At 47.9% G+C, this 16,699-nt stretch overlaps 1 protein-coding gene across 1 annotated transcript in view; it reads right to left on the reverse strand.

The window, feature by feature from the left end:
- Positions 1–16,699, reverse strand: part of LOC310782225 (MAM domain-containing glycosylphosphatidylinositol anchor protein 2) — a gene marked incomplete at both ends in the record, with an annotated part of 178,161 nt that overhangs the window by 85,512 nt on the left and 75,950 nt on the right. The window contains one exon of the mRNA XM_083642908.1: positions 8,850–9,143. Within this exon, the coding sequence (XP_083499034.1) occupies positions 8,850–9,143 (294 nt within the window). The remainder of the gene's footprint in view (positions 1–8,849; positions 9,144–16,699) is intronic.

Genomic DNA, 16,699 nt, shown 5'->3' on the forward strand with positions numbered 1-16,699 from the left:
ATAGTACCCTCCAGGCTGGTAAGCAAACTCAGGGACCTGGGACTAAACACAGCGATGTGCGACTGGATCCTGGATTTCCTGACAGACCGCCGCCAGGTGGTGAGGGTGGGCAACCTCACCTCCTCCCCGCTGACCATCAGCATAGGAGCACCCCAGGGGTGCGTCTCCAGCCCCTTCTGGTACGACCTCTACACCCACGACTGCGTGGCGACTCAAACTTCAAACACCATCGTGAAGTTTGCAGACGACACAGCAGTCGTGGGGCTGATCTCGGGGGGCGACGAGACGGCCTACAGAGAGGAGGTGAGGGTCCTGGAACAATGGTGCCAGGACAACCACCTCTCTCTGAACGTCTCCAAGACCAAGGAGATCATTGTGGACTACAGGAGAGGGGGGGGCACACACCCCCCAATCACCATCAACGGCACAGTGGTGGAAAGGGTGGACAGCTTCAAGTACCTGGGAGTCAACATCCACCAGGACCTGACCTGGGCCGGCCACACCGCCACTGTTGTCAAAAAGGCCCAACAGCGAATACACGGACTCAGGCGCCTGAAGAAGTTTGGGCTAAGGAAAGAAATCCTCAGGGACTTCTACAGAGGCACCATTGAAAGCCTGCTGACTGGCTGCTTCACCGCCTGGTACGGGAACTGTACCACCATGGACCGCAGGGCGCTACGGAGGGTGAGGCGCGCGGCCCAGCACGTAACAGGAGACGAGTTGCCAGAACTGCACGAACTGTATAACCAGCGGTGCCTCAGGAGGTCCCTGAAGATCATCAAAGACACAAACCATCCCCACAACAGCCTGTTCTCCCTGCTACCCTCAGGGAGGAGATACAGGGTTCCAAAAGCACGCACAAATCGCTTGAGGAACAGTTTCTTCCCGCAGGCCACGAGACTCCTTAACATACACAAATAGTGTAGTAGTCGTACCGTACCGTACTGCAGCTGCTACCATTATGTATGCCTAATGTTTAATTGTATGTCTAACAAGGTACATGCTATTTGCACCTGTATGTCAATTACGTCGAATTTAAAATGTCTGAACACGTCTAACGTATGCACAATGCCTAATGTTTAATTGTATGTTTAATAAGGTACATGCTACTTGCACTGTATGTCAAATACGTCGAAGTAAAATGTCCGAACACGTCTAACGTATGCACATGACGTGCACCTATGTGCAATGAATATGCCACTGACTTGTCTTATCGCTATTCTGCCGCATTGCCTATTGCTGCTTAGTATTGCTTATTGATGCCTATTTCTTATTGCCTATTGCTCATTGCTTGTTGCCTATTTGTACTATGTCGTAAACGGAGTCCACAGCACAAGAATTTCACACGTGATACTTGTACCATGGAGTGACAATAAAAAATCTCGAAATCTTGAAATCTTGAATCTTGAAAGAGATGGCTGTTTGAGGAAGCTCCCATTTATTAACATTTCAACAAAACAAAACAACATAACACAACACCACCTGTGTTGTTTTTTACAGTGCACACAGTGTCATACAGTGTGGTGAAAAGAGGGCAAGAGAGGAAATTAAAACAGAAGTGGATTTATAGTTAGAAAGAGTGCTAAAAAAGAGAGATTTTTTTTTTTTTTTGGAAAAAATCCATAGATAAGCCGCACCGTTATATAAGCCGCAGGGGCCAAAAAAGGCCAAAAAACGGGAAAAAGGTGCGGCTTATAGTCCGGAATTTACGGTATATTAACAAAATAGCCACATACTCCGAATAAACTCAAGGTGAAAGGAAGAAACGAAAAGATCTGATTTGAATCCATGTCCTTCACTGCGCCCTCCAATATGTCATCCTAGATCCTAGTCATGCTATGATGCAACCACATGTCATGATAAATCTATGTGATAAAAGGTTTGGTGGCATGTGTCTTTCTCCTGAGGGCCTGTATTCACAGTCTCTTGAGCCCTGTAATCTCCATCTGAGTGTCACTAACAGCAGTCACTCGATGCAAGTGGCCCATACCCATCGTCATGGAGACAGGGGAAAACAGCAGCAGTGCATGATGGGAGATGACCTCTCCTGGCTGGATGCCAAGGGAGTGAATTCTGGTCCGAAGATGCATGTGAGAATGACCTCCGCTCTGAGAGAGGGTCATTTAAAAGTTGTTGCACCTGGGGCATCCGGGTAGCGTAGCGGTAGATTCCCTGCTTACCAACACGGGGGTTACGGGTTCGCACCCCCCGTGTTACCTCCGGGTTGGTCGGGCGTCCATACAGGCACGTTTGGCTGGTGTCTGCGGGTGGCAAGCCGGATTGGGTGCACTAGCGCCTCCTCTGGTCGGTCGGGGCGGAAGGGAAGTGGTGGGAATAGCGTGATCCTCCCACGTGCTACGTCCTGCCGGTGAAGCTCCCCACTGTCAGGTGAAAAGAAGCGGCTGGCAACTGCGCATGTGTCGGAGGAAGCATGGTGCTAGTCCAGGGCTCTCGACAGATCGGGCAGAGGGTGGAGCAGCGACCGGGGCAGCAGGGGGAAATTGGCCAAGTACAATTGGGAAGAAAATGGGGGGGGGGGGAATAAAAAAAAAAAAAGTTGTTGCACCTCGTCTGGGCTGAGAATTATGCCTTTTATAACAGCCTAGTTCAGCGGTTCCCAACCTTTTAGGCTAATTAACAATTAATTTACAAATTCAATAACGGCAGCATTCAACAATGGATAAATGCATTCTCATAATACATAATAAGAATACGATTTTTTTTTAAATCACAAAGCAATGTTTTGCAAATGATTTGGCGGCCCACTTGCATTACCTTGGCGGCCCACAGGTGGGGGGAATGGCTGCCCTAGTTTTAGGACTTTTTGCTAAACATGAAAATAGACTTCAAACTTAAAGGGGTGTTTTTCTGCTATTGCTGTATTATTTTGGATTTAACTGGGCCAGTTTGGAAGCATGTAATGAATGTACCTAATACCCTGGGCTTTGGAGTTTCACTATCCAGTGTACGTTCAGCTGCAGGCCGTCTGTATTTATAGTCATTTCATACTGGAGAACGGGACAGTTGTTGATTCTATAAAGAGTGAAACAATTTATCATCAATGTTTGTGTTTCATGGTGCCCAACTATTTTACACGTTACATTGCTCCTTTTGAATTCATGAAACAGTTAAGAGTTCATCGTTTTTTATTTGTGAGGAAGACTCGTTTATCATCGAGACATTTTATTTTTTACGTCCTCCGTGAGGAGCAGAACACACAATCCAAAAGTCCTATTTTATGGGTAAGATCCTGGTAAAGTCCTCCGTCTTGCTTTTATTTTGTATTGGATTTCTCGATAAGTTTGCGCTATGCTTTATGCAAAAGCAGGGGAAAAAAAGCTATTTTCCTTAATGCCGATTGATTTTAAAGGCTTGCTAAAAAGCTTCTGGACAGGCACTGAATTAGTACTTGCTGGTGATCTTATTTGCCCCCATTACCCCCCTTCCCACACACACACACACACACACACACACACACACACACACACACACACACACACACACACACACACACACACACACACACACACACACACACACTCTTAATTGTGCTGCACTCAGACAAATAATGCCTAGAATAGCAGTGGTCCCCCTGCTTCACACAGTGACCTATTGCTGCTTGTGCAAGTCAATTGCTCTCTGCTGAGAGGGAAAAGAAACACCATCCATTCTCCCCCCTCCTCTAAAAGGAGGGTCATATCAGGTAGAGCTGGCATCGATACTCCCTACCTGTGAGATATGGACAGAAGTAGCCCAGTACCAAATAGTATCGAAACGTATCCGGTCAAACGCTACCTGCATTTGATCCTTTTTGTACACAGATCTAGACAAAAAAATAATTATATTTGGATGGTTTTTTGCTCGCAGCCAATCACCGCAAGCGTTCTTCGATTTAATGCGATGTGTGATTGGCCCACTACCGCAGCAGCTACAGTACAGTACAACCCATACGCTCTGTGGTGGTGAAGGCGAGCGCAGTGTATTTGACGGCGTTGGCAGCTCAGAGTGCGAAGATGCCACAAATAAAAATGTAAATAAAATGTATAGAATGAAGTAGTCTATTGGTATCGGTATCACTTTAAGGGTAGTGGTATCATCTTTTTTTTTACGATATACACAGCCCTTATTGGGCATACTGTTTGCAATAGACACTGGAAAACCAGAGGTGTTAAAATGTGGAGGATGCCGGGCGTCCGGGTAGTGTAGCGGTTGATTCCCTGCCTGCCAACACAAGGGTTGCAGGTTCATATCCACGTGTTACCTCCGGCTTGGTCGGGCGTCCACACAGGCACGACTGGCTGTGCCTGAGGGTGGGAAGCCGGATTAGGGGTATAGAGACACTGCATGAAATAGGCCACGCCCATGACGGAGGAAAAGCTCCGTTCATTTCCACACACCAGCGTCATTTTCCTTGAATTAAACATAGCTAAAAGCTGTTGTGTGGTGGAGCTGCGCAGACAACAAATGTAAAAATATCGCCAGTTAAAGTTTTTTTGTACTCCCGAGGAAAACAAGGAAGCCATTGAGAATTGGCGAGAAGAAAAATGTGGATGTTGCTGTCAATGAAGTAAGTTGGAGTGTTCATCTTCTGTATATACGATCCTTTTGTGCAAGACCCGACACGCGACATAGAACGCCAGGATTGGACAGGAGTTTGTGTTTTCCCCCGTTTTGGGCGTGGTTTCTTTTTTTCTTCTTTTTTTCTCCCGATTTCCCCCCCCATTTTTATCCCCCTTAGTGCTAATTTACTTTTATTTATCCTGGTTGCTGCTCCACCCTCTGCCGATCTGGGGAGAGCCGAAACTGGCTCCATGCTTCCTCCGAGACATGGGCAGTTAGCCAGCCGCTTCTTTTACCTGACAGAGGAAGCTTCACCGGTAGGACATAGCACGTGGGAGGTTCACGCTATTCCAACCGGTTCCCCTCCCTCTGAACAGGCACCCTTAACGACCAGAGGAGGAACCACATTAGCAACCAGGATATTGCATGTTTTGGTGAAGGGGGTTCCTATATGAAGGAAACCCCCGGGAGGCACGGGGAGAACATGCAAACTCCACACAGAAAGGCCCTTTTGACGACTCCACCTGGGCGGTGGGCACTCGAGGACATGCGGACGGGCACGCATTCCTTCAGCGTTCACAGCGTCCCAGGTGAGAAACAAACCCAGGACCTTCGAGCTGTGAGGCGACAGCGCTTACCACTGCACCACCGTACCCCCTTGGGCGTGGTTTCTGAATGATGACGCGCTCCGCAGTGTCTCTGTGTCCTGTTCGCTGCACTAGCGCCTCCTCTGCTCGGCCGGGGGCGCCTGGTCGGGGCGGAAGGGAACTGGTGGGAATAGCGTGAGCGAGCGATCCTCCCACATCCTGCCGGTGAAGCTCCCAGCTGTCAGGTGAAAAGAAGTGGCTGGCAACTGGCGCATGTGTCGGAGGAAGCATGGTGCTAGTCTCCGGCTCTCCCCAGATCGGCAGAGGGTGGAGCAGCGACCGGGCCAGCCAATAGGGGCAGCATGGGGATCAAATTGGCCAAGTATAATCGGGGAGAAAATGGGGGAAAATCAGAAGAAGAAAAAATGTGGAGGATGGGGTAATGTTTAACATGAGGATGTAGCGTGCCGTGAATATGTCACAGCTCATCACACTGACATTATCAATACTACTATACTACTATACTACTATACTATACTATACTATACTATACTATACTATACTATACTACAGGCCCGGCTCCAGACCCAAGTTACAGAGGGGGCCTGCCCCTAGCTTGGGGGGGCCAAGCTACCTAAGGGGGGTCCGGGGGGATTCCCCCCCGGAAGAAGATTTTGTATATTTTAAAGTAAAATCCGTCAACCTGGTGCATTTGAGAGCAAAATGAAGAGGCTAAATCTATGAAGAACTACACACATCTCTAATGTGTTGTGACTAATTAGGCCTAAACTAGGGATGTTCATTTTGAAAATTTTCCAAAATCGATAATCGGTGAAAATTAACGATCAATTATCGATCATCGATTTTATTAATACTTAGAAAATTTTCAATATTTTCAATTTTTTTTATTTTTTTATTTTTTATTTTTTTTTACAAAATGAATGCCTATGGCAGAAAATACGAAAGACAACGTGTTCTCCTCAATGAACTCTTTATTTCAATGTGTCTCCTCTCCAACACTGCTGTCCCCGGCGCATGCCGGTGTGAATTTCCCATGTTTAAAACAGTTTTGTTGGCACAAAGGCCCGTGCCCAGCCAGAAAACTAGAGACTATATGAAGCTCCACCTCACGTTAGTCGGCTGTGCAATGGAGTGGGGCGAGGAGTAACGAATTCCACCCAAACCTAGTCCAAAAAAAAAAAAAATTTAATAATTAAAAAATCGATCCAAATGCCACAGGATCGATTCCAATCCTTAACGATCGATTATCGATTTTCGATAATTGATGAACATCCCTAGCCTAAACAATTAATATTAAATGTATTTACACATTGTGCACAAATTGCATTCATTGTGACAAATTTACAATAGTTAATATCCAGCCAGAATTATTGCAAATGGATGTTCAAAGTAACAGTTAGCAATAGCATTCAATTAATCAATGCCTAATGACAGCCAGATTCCGTTTTAAACTTTAAAACAGAAAAACGGAAAAACGTTTTTAGCCCAAAAAAAAAAAAATAATAATAATAATGGGGGGGCCAGTTTGGGGAAAGGCGGGTCCCGGCCCGGTCAGGCCCCCCCCTAACGCCGGGCCTGCTATACTATACTATACTATACTATACTATACTATACTATACTATACTATACTATACTATACTATACTATAAGAGTTCCTATTACCCTGGGCCTCATTACACAGTCAACCGGGACACACTTATTTCCTCCAAAGAAGCAACATGCATGTTTCTCCCTTGTCGCCAGCAGAGATCATTTGACGGCCATGCTAATAGCTATTGGGGGAAACAAAAGTGAGTTTTTGATCTTGGGTTTCGAGCTGTAGAAAAGAGGCTATTAACGCCATTCTGCTTCTTTTCATTTTGCAACAATTATCCCGCCGCACGCTCCTCGCACGCGAGCGAGGATCCACCCAGCGTGGCTAATTAACCAAGGGCACCTCGCACACACACACTAAACCCTTTGTTTACTCTTTGGTGCCGGGCGGCGGTGCGTGGCGAAGCCGCTAACCTTTGATATGGGCTGTCATCGCGGCATAATCACAATCAATTCCGCCAAAATTCAACACGCTCCTCTTCAAAGCACATCAAAACTTCAATTAATTCTCTGATCACAGTGCCGTCGCTAACCGCTTAGCTCAAAACGTGATGGCCCTAGCAAAGAGTATAATGCCGCGAGAAGGAATAGAGAGAGAGGGGGGGGGGTATGATGCGCCATCCCTTGTCGGCGAGAACGGCGGCCACCCTACTTCCTCTCTAATCAAAGCTCGGGTAGCGTTGAGTTGTGCGTCAAGTTCATCTCCGATCGAAACCCTCGGTCGAGTTGCTGCAATTATTCTTTGTTATGGCTCACACTTTATTGGCTTTGCCGTAATATAGGATATTTTTCGGCAGTCATATTATGGCTATACAGTACAGCACATGTTTGGCATAGAGTAAGTCCTCTTGCAATGATGAGATTCATAATGACACACTAACAATGACAGGCACTGTAGAGGACGTTAACGCCAAAGTCTTTAAATATTCGAGTGGTGTGCCACTGCACAGGTTCCTTCTGGATTAGGGAGAAAATAGGGGAGTTTAGATGGAAGACTCTATGGCTTAGCTAACCAAGTAAGTAGGCCATGTGGAGAAACAATGGTGCTTGAGCCGTGAAAACTTTCAAGTGTACAATAGCCCCCATCTCAGTTCACGGCTACGAGAATCAAATTTCCCATTTCCTATAATCACTTGCCAGAGAATGGGAATTGCGTTGAGCCAGCAGCAACCGTAACGCGGATCGCTTTCATTTCCGCACTTCCCGTCTCCCATTCTCTCTCTCTCCGCGGAGAAACATCCCCGGCCCTCGAATGAGTGACACCGCTTTTGAGTTCCCCCCGTCGTTCATTTTAAATATTCCGTTCAAATCTACATAAATGAATACAAAATGAATACTAGCGGGAATAAATTAGCCGCTCGCTAATTAGCCGTTAAGCCATCTCTGGGATGTCACGTCTTAAGGAGGGAAGGGGATTTTCTCAATGAGAGGGAGTGGCGGGGGGTCTAAGGCCCCGGGATATGGTAAAAGCGTTGAGTCCTTCTCTGACGCACACAGGCCGCACACGCAAAACACACGCACGTGCACACACACACACACACACGCACACGCACGCACACGCACACACACGCACACGCACACGCACACACACACGCACACGCACACACACACGCACACACACTAACAAGTGGAGATGCCAGTGTAGAGCGTTGTGCCTTTGTTAATGTTTGGCTTAGTTCACCCTCAGCAGCTGCTTCCTCTCCTATAAGAGGGGGGAGTGGCTCTCCTCTGCGTCCTACAGAGCCGACTGGGGATTGGACTCATTTTAAAAACCTTCAGGAGAAAATTGGATGGGTGTGGATGGAGAGAAACAGGGGGGAATGTTCAGTTTTGGTCACACCGGACTATAGTACACATAAAGATTAATTACATGGGGTACAAAAGGAAACGCCATGGCAGAGACAAAAGCGGGTACAATCGTGTTCGAACATACCCGACACAGATGCGTACAATATAACACCGCTGCTTGTTATGGAACAGCGCTGCTAGATGCATGCGCACGCACACGCGCGCACGCACACAGTTAAGACACTAGGGGGCATAGATACATTACACACATAAATCCACCCCCCCACTCCGCCTACTCACACTGTACGATCAGCTCCACCAGGGCTTCGCGCGGCTTGACGTTGAAGCCGTTGAACTGGCTGGTCTGACAGCGGTAGGAGCCCGTCATCTCCCGGGTGACGTTGACGATGCGCAGCACGCCGTCGTAGCTCTCCATCTGCATGCCGCCGTCCGGCATGGGCGCCTCCTTGTCGGCGCGCGACCACAGGATGATGGGCTTGGGCTTCCCTGAAACAAGGCACTCCAGCTCCACCGTGTCGCCCTCGCGCACCACCAGGGGGGACTTGCCCCGGGGGACTGTCAGGTTGGGGGGAACTAAGAAAGAGAAAAACAGAGGAGGGACTGATATGGGGCTCTAGAAAGTCGGCGGGCGGGGTAAGAGGAAGTGGTCGAGCGGAGGGGAGGGTGGCGTATGGGGAGAGGGATGGGGGCGGGAAGCGGATGAGCATCCAAGTCGCCATGGCGATGAAGCTGAGGCTGCAGCAGGCCCGCATACACAGCTTGTATGGGAGGAGCATGCGGATATTTGCAGCGACAATGGCTAGCGGCTTGGATTGGACTGTTTGAGCATGTAGGTAAAACCATCATGGTGGTCAGCAGTGGCGGAGTTAAATGTAATCAAGCGATGGCAAACAATGAGCGATGCAATGAAAAGCTGGCAAGCAAATACTGTGCATGACTTTCATTAATTAATTAATTAGAGGATGATCAATGGGATGAAATCCACTGGAGTTTTTTCCCCTCTCAAATCCTACTTCTGCCTAAAAAACTAGAAAATGTAGAACTTTTGAAGAATCAAAATGAGAGCACTTGGTACTGTATTCCCCTTCTTGGTCGAGAATACCATCACCTTCACTATCATACCATTTCTTCTAATCAATACTGTCACCATCACCATCGCAGTCACCACCGCCACAACCTCCCCACCATAGAGACAGAGCGCAACGCGTGCCCCACCCACCAGGGGGCAAAATCCACACAAACCTGCCTCAGTGCATGTTTTCAATACCTGGATTTAAGGCAAGTACTGTTTCTTTTAAAGATGCTACATGTATGGAGAAGCCGGGTCGATATAAAAGGAGCTCACAGAATCTGAGACTAAGCATTGAGAATCAAGCTTAGTCTCTGTTCGGGCTCCACTTTTGCCTTCTTAAAGGATCGCTTTTTCTGTTCAGCAGCTTATAAAAGCTTAGTTCAGGGTTCTTTACCTTGTTGCTAGTGCATCCCAGCACACAGCAGCTTTTAGGCGTTTTTTATTTTGCGTTTGCTAGCAGACAGAAATGACACACAGGGGCACCTTCACACAATACAAAGTCAATGGAGGCAAAGCACCCCCCCCCCCCCTCCCCTCTCATCACGCTGTCATGATTATCACCTCCATTATCATTCCAACGGTCATAATTACCATCATCATCATCATCATCATCATCATCATCATGACCTCTATTATCATTAGCATCTTCATCCTCTCCACATCCTCTACATCTGTAGCCGTCTCTACCCTCCTCTTCCTCACGCTGCTCCTCTTCCTCACGCTGCTGCTCCTCCTCAGTCTAATCCACACTTTCATGTCCTGTAATTGAGCATTTTAGTACAAAACCCTCCTGAAAGTGATATAGCATTATCGCAGGCCACAGAGCAAAATATAGCCCTATAAATATTTTGACATGATTTAACAGAAGGTTCAGTCAGAGGCTGGCTTACAATGAGCAATAAATAATAGAGGAAGTGCTGAATTACTGGACACATTTTACATTTACAGGTTTCCTTGAGCGTGTGTGTGTGTGTGTGTGTGTGTGTGTGTGTGTGTGTGTGTGTGTGTGTGTGTGTGTGTGTGAGTGAGTGAGTGAGTGAGTGAGAGAGACTTAAGAGAGAGAGAGAGAGAGAGAGAGAGAGAGGATGGAATGGAGGTAAGGTAACCAAGAGAAACTATTCTGCGACTTAGATTGGCCAATTTGGTCCAAAGTAGTTTTAGGAAAAAGAGGGAATTGAATAAGCGAATCGGTATAAAACACACTTACAGAGTTCATTCACAATTAGTGCCCCAATCACCTTGGCACCACTCCTGTAAGGAAGGGCCCTTTGTGTTCTGATGTACCGTGTACTGTACGCCAGCGGGCCTGAACTGAGGTGAGATGGACCCAGAGACAACATTCTGTGACTCAGACCGGTTCAAGTTCGAACCAAATTTCTAACTATCACAGCTGCAATTTAATTAGGGGGGAATCACCAGAAGGATAAATCGGTAAAAGCACATGTTCAGAATTCACTCACAAATAGCGCATAATCTGTCTATGCTGCATATGAATCGCTCACAAAGTAAAAAAAATATGTTCATAATTTTGCACTGTGACCTTGTGCATCTTATATTTACCTTGTAACACTCTGCTCTTTTCTCTTCCTACATTTGATAAAGTAAAGCACTTTAAATAGCCTCTCTATGTGCTATACAAATAAAGCACTTTAAATAGCCTCTCTATGTGCTATACATATAAAGTCGCCTTGCCTTGGAAAGCAGGAAATGTAGCAGGCTGCTTCCTCTCATCATGGATGCTGGCCAAGTAAATTTGTTTAATTAGCAAACCTGGCAAAAATACACAGGCTCCTAGAGTGCTGTTTGTGTGTGTGTGTGTGTGTGTGTGTGTGTGTGTGTGTGTGTGTGTGTGTGTGTGTGTGTGTGTGTGTGTGTGTGCACGCGTGTGTGTGCGTGTGTGTTCATGTATTACCAGTGTAGGTCCAAGCTAACAACAGAGCCCCAGCCTGTTTGGTAGCAGCGCTCCCCAAAACAGTTCACAGCCAGTGGACAAGTGAAAATCGTCTCAGTCTCAGTCATTGACTCAGTCATTGACTCAGTCATTGACTCAGTCATTCGGCCCAAACAACGTTTCAACTGGAATGAACTGAAAAGCCACGGCGCTGAGGAGGACGCTTTTCACAATGATGAAATCGCTAGCAATCTCCTCCCCCCCAAAAAAAGAGACAGAGTCCAGCCATATTTCTTCTGACCTGGATTCTGTCTATTTGATGTTTGCTTCAGATAGGCTAACTATCGCTCAACTCTCAACTGCACGCTGTGACTGTCAGTTCTTTCTTTCCTCGTCAAAGTGAGCCCGAGAGGTAGCAGCCCACTCAGAAGGCTCCAGCTATGTGAAAAGAGGTAGCAGCCCACTCAGAAAGGCTCCAGCTATGTGAAAAGAGGTAGCAGCCCACTCAGAAAGGCTCCAGCTATGTGAAAAGAGGTAGCAGCCCCCTCAGAAGGCTCCAGCTATGTGAAAAGAGGTAGCAGCCCACTCAGAAAGGCTCCAGCTATGTGAAAAGAGGTAGCAGCCCACTCAGAAGGCTCCAGCTATGTGAAAAGAGGTAGCAGCCCACTCAGAAGGCTCCAGCTATGTGAAAAGAGGTAGCAGCCCACTCAGAAAGGCTCCAGCTATGTGAAAAGAGGTAGCAGCCCACTCAGAAGGCTCCAGCTATGTGAAAAGAGGTAGCAGCCCACTCAGAAAGGCTCCAGCTATGTGAAAAGAGGTAGCAGCCCACTCAGAAGGCTCCAGCTATGTGAAAAGAGGTAGCAGCCCACTCAGAAAGGCTCCAGCTATGTGAAAAGAGGTAGCAGCCCACTCAGAAAGGCTCCAGCTATGTGAAAAGAGGTAGCAGCCCACTCAGAAAGGCTCCAGCTATGTGAAAAGAGGTAGCAGCCCACTCAGAAGGCTCCAGCTATGTGAAAAGAGGTAGCAGCCCACTCAGAAAGGCTCCAGCTATGTGAAAAGAGGTAGCAGCCCACTCAGAAGGCTCCAGCTATGTGAAAAGAGGTAGCAGCCCACTCAGAAGGCTCCAGCTATGTGAAAAGAGGTAGCAGCCCACTCAGAAGGCTCCAGCTATGTGAAAAGAGGTAGCAGCCCACTCAGAAGGCTCCAGCTATGTGAAAAGAGGTAGCAGCCCACTCAGAAGGCTCCAGCTATGTGAAAAGAGGTAGCAGCCCACTCAGAAGGCTCCAGCTATGTGAAATTGAATGTGAATCATGGATGAAATCCGGTTGTTCTCTTCAGGGCCGTAGCCAGGGTTCCGAAATAGGGGAGGTCCAGCAAGGGGAGGCGGAAGCCGCCGAAAAAAAATTGAGGTTTTTTTCCCCCCTTTTTAAGCCATATTTAGAGTAATATATCATTTTAAATCAACATTAGGATTATACTGTTGTGATGTCATTATTCAGCGTTTGAAGCTCAATTTGGGCCGTTTGAAGCCCAATTTGGGCCGTTTGAAGCCAGATTTGGGCCGTTTGAAGCCCTATTTGGGTCGTTTAAAGCCAGATTTGGGCCGTTTGAAGCCTGATTTGGGCCGTTTGAAGCCCAATTTGGGCCAAGTCCAATTTTACAATGAGATGCACCCACTTTAAACCTGAATAAAGTAATAAAACCACTAGTAAACCAGTAGGCGGCGCCTGGCCTGCTGTTCAGTGAGTGGCCTGGCCTGGCCTGCAAAAAAATAAATAATTTTTTTTTTTTTTTTTTTTTTTTTTTTTGGCAGGCTGAAATATTAGGGGAGGTCCGGACCTCCCCGTCCTCATAGCTAGCTACGGCCCTGACACAAGGACGTGTTTTGAGATGCAGCCCTCCCTCCCTCCCTCCCTCCCTCGGAGGGGGCGCCCCTAAATCGCATACTCACTCGAAAAACTCGAAAATGCTAACTCATACAAAGTCCCGTGGTAAAACTCGCTAAGCGATTTGTTGACCCCCAGGTTATGCAAAGAGGGAATGAATATCCATGAAGGACTAAGCATAAGTGTCAAAATTGAATAAAATATGAGAAAGTTTGTCAGGCATACCATGCCGCACAAAACCCTCCATCTCTGTGGAGTTTAGACACGATCTATTTGAACAAAAGCCTTCCAAATACAGCACAAAGAACATAGGGGCGGGGGGGGAATAAACATTGTGCAGGTGAGCAAAATAAAAAGAAAGGCCTTTTAAAAACCACAATAATTCTATATTGCAAATATTTATATTCACGATTGTATTATGGGTCATAAAAAGTGATTACGCCTCATTCACATTACACCCAAAGCGGCCATTTTGTGTCTAAAATGCAGGAAGCAACACGATCTAAAGAATTTGACGGCATGCACTGATATAAAGCCGTCTAATTTTTTATATCGTGTTACTTCCTGCATTTTAGACACAAAATGGCTGCTTCGGGTGATAATGTGAAATAGGGCAATAGGCCGCATCTATGGCGGCTCACCAGCTAATCCAACATTCACACATATATATCTATTAATTACGCCTCTTATGGTGTGTAAACCCACTGGGGTCATCATAATGCAGGCTTGGCGGTTCCATTATAAGGCCTGGCGATGCTGTGAGAACACGCGCACAAGAGCAGCGAAAATGATAACCGCAAAGACAATGAAAGATGGCCGCTCATTTCATACTGGTACTCGTCCTGATTGCTATTCACACACTGTCTCTGCACTGAGCCAGCCATGTGTCAGGAGGAGCTGACACATTTCCTTCCACAGCGTATTATTCTCCTCCACTTGTCTGAACGCTTCCTTGCTTGGGTCCAAACAGTGAGATGGTGAACTGACAGGCCCGGCACGAGGCCCAGTGAGCAGCCATTAGTGAGTGCAGGTGAGGCGTGCTCACTGAGTTGCCATCATTACGCCTGGCCTCTCCCCAGCCCAGATCAGGCAGGCAATTACAGCTGCCTGCCTATTGGCTTTGGCAGCACACGCACACACACGCACACGCACACACACACACACACACGCACACACACACACACACACACACACACACACACACACCGGCCATCACCGGTTATGCTACACCGGCATTGTCTTTCGCCGCACCATCATGGAAACACACTCTCTCGCTCTCTTCCTCCCTCTCTGCCTATCTCGCCCCTCCTCTCCGCCTCTCTTTCCAGGCGAACACTCTCTCTCCCTGTGTGTGTGTCACACTGACCACTGACATGCTCAGTGTGACACTCTCTCTCCCTGTGTGTGTGTGTCACACTGACCACTGACATGCTCAGTGTGACACTCTCTCTCCCTGTGTGTGTGTCACACTGACCACTGACATGCTCAGTGTAACACTCTCTCTCCCTGTGTGTGTGTCACACTGACCACTGACATGCTCAGTGTGACACTCTCTCTCCCTGTGTGTGTGTGTCACACTGACCACTGACATGCTCAGTGTGACACTCTCTCTCCCTGTGTGTGTGTCACACTGACCACTGACATGCTCAGTGTAACACTCTCTCTCCCTGTGTGTGTGTGTCACACTGACCCCTGACATGCTCAGTGTGACACTCTCTCTCCCTGTGTGTGTCACACTGACCACTGACATGCTCAGCGTGACACTCTCTCTCCCTGTGTGTGTGTCACACTGACCACTGACATGCTCAGTGTGACTCTCTCTCCCTGTGTGTGTGTTACACTGACCACTGACATGCTCAGTGTGACACTCTCTCTCCCTGTGTGTGTGTGTCACACTGACCACTGACATGCTCAGTGTGACACTCTCTCTCCCTGTGTGTGTGTGTCACACTGACCACTGACATGCTCAGTGTGACACTCTCTCTCCCTGTGTGTGTCACACTGACCACTGACATGCTCAGTGTGACACTCTCTCTCCCTGTGTGTGTCACACTGACCACTGACATGCTCAGTGTGACTCTCTCCCTGTGTGTGTGTCACACTGACCACTGACATGCTCAGTGTGACACTCTCTCTCCCTGTGTGTGTGTGTCACACTGACCACTGACATGCTCAGCGTGAGACTCTCTCTCCCTGTGTGTGTGTCACACTGACCACTGACATGCTCAGTGTGACACTCTCTCTCCCTGTATGTGTGTGTCACACTGACCACTGACATGCTCAGTGTGACACTCTCTCTCCCTGTGTGTGTGTGTCACACTGACCACTGACACGCTCAGTGTGACACTCTCTCTCCCTGTGTGTGTCACACTGACCACTGACATGCTCAGTGTGACACTCTTTCTCCCTGTGTGTGTGTGTCACACTGACCACTGACATGCTCAGTGTGACTCTCTCCCTGTGTGTGTGTGTCACACTGACCACCGACATGCTCAGTGTGACTCTCTCTCCCTGTGTGTGTGTTACACTGACCACTGACATGCTCAGTGTGACACACTCTCTCCCTGTGTGTGTGTCACACTGACCACCGACATGCTCAGTGTGACTCTCTCTCCCTGTGTGTGTGTCACACTGACCACTGACATGCTCAGTGTGACACACTCTCTCCCTGTGTGTGTGTCACACTGACCACTGACATGCTCAGTGTGACTCTCTCCCTGTGTGTGTGTGTCACACTGACCACTGACATGCTCAGTGTGACTCTCTCTCTCCCTGTGTGTGTGTCACACTGACCACTGACATGCTCAGTGTGACTCTCTCTCTCCCTGTGTGTGTGTTACACTGACCACTGACATGCTCAGTGTGACTCTCTCCCTGTGTGTGTGTCACACTGACCACTGACATGCTCAGTGTGACTCTCTCTCTCCCTGTGTGTGTGTGTGTCACACACTGACCACTGATATGCTCAGTGTGACACTCTCTCTCCCTGTGTGTGTGTGTCACACTGACCACTGACATGCTCAGCGTGAGACTCTCTCTCCCTGTGTGTGTGTCACACTGACCACTGACATGCTCAGTGTGACACTCTCTCTCCCTGTATGTGTGTGTCACACTGACCACTGACATGCTCAGTGTGACTCTCTCTCTCCCTGTGTGTGTGTCACACTGACCACTGATATGCTCAGTGTGACACTCTCTCTCCCTGTGTGTGTGTGTCACACTGACCACTGACATGCTCAGCGTGAGACTCTCTCTCCCTGTGTGTGTGTCACACTGACCA

The sequence above is a fragment of the Poromitra crassiceps genome (assembly GCF_964638095.1).
Source record: "Poromitra crassiceps genome assembly, chromosome: 9".
NCBI lineage: Eukaryota > Metazoa > Chordata > Actinopteri > Beryciformes > Melamphaidae > Poromitra > Poromitra crassiceps.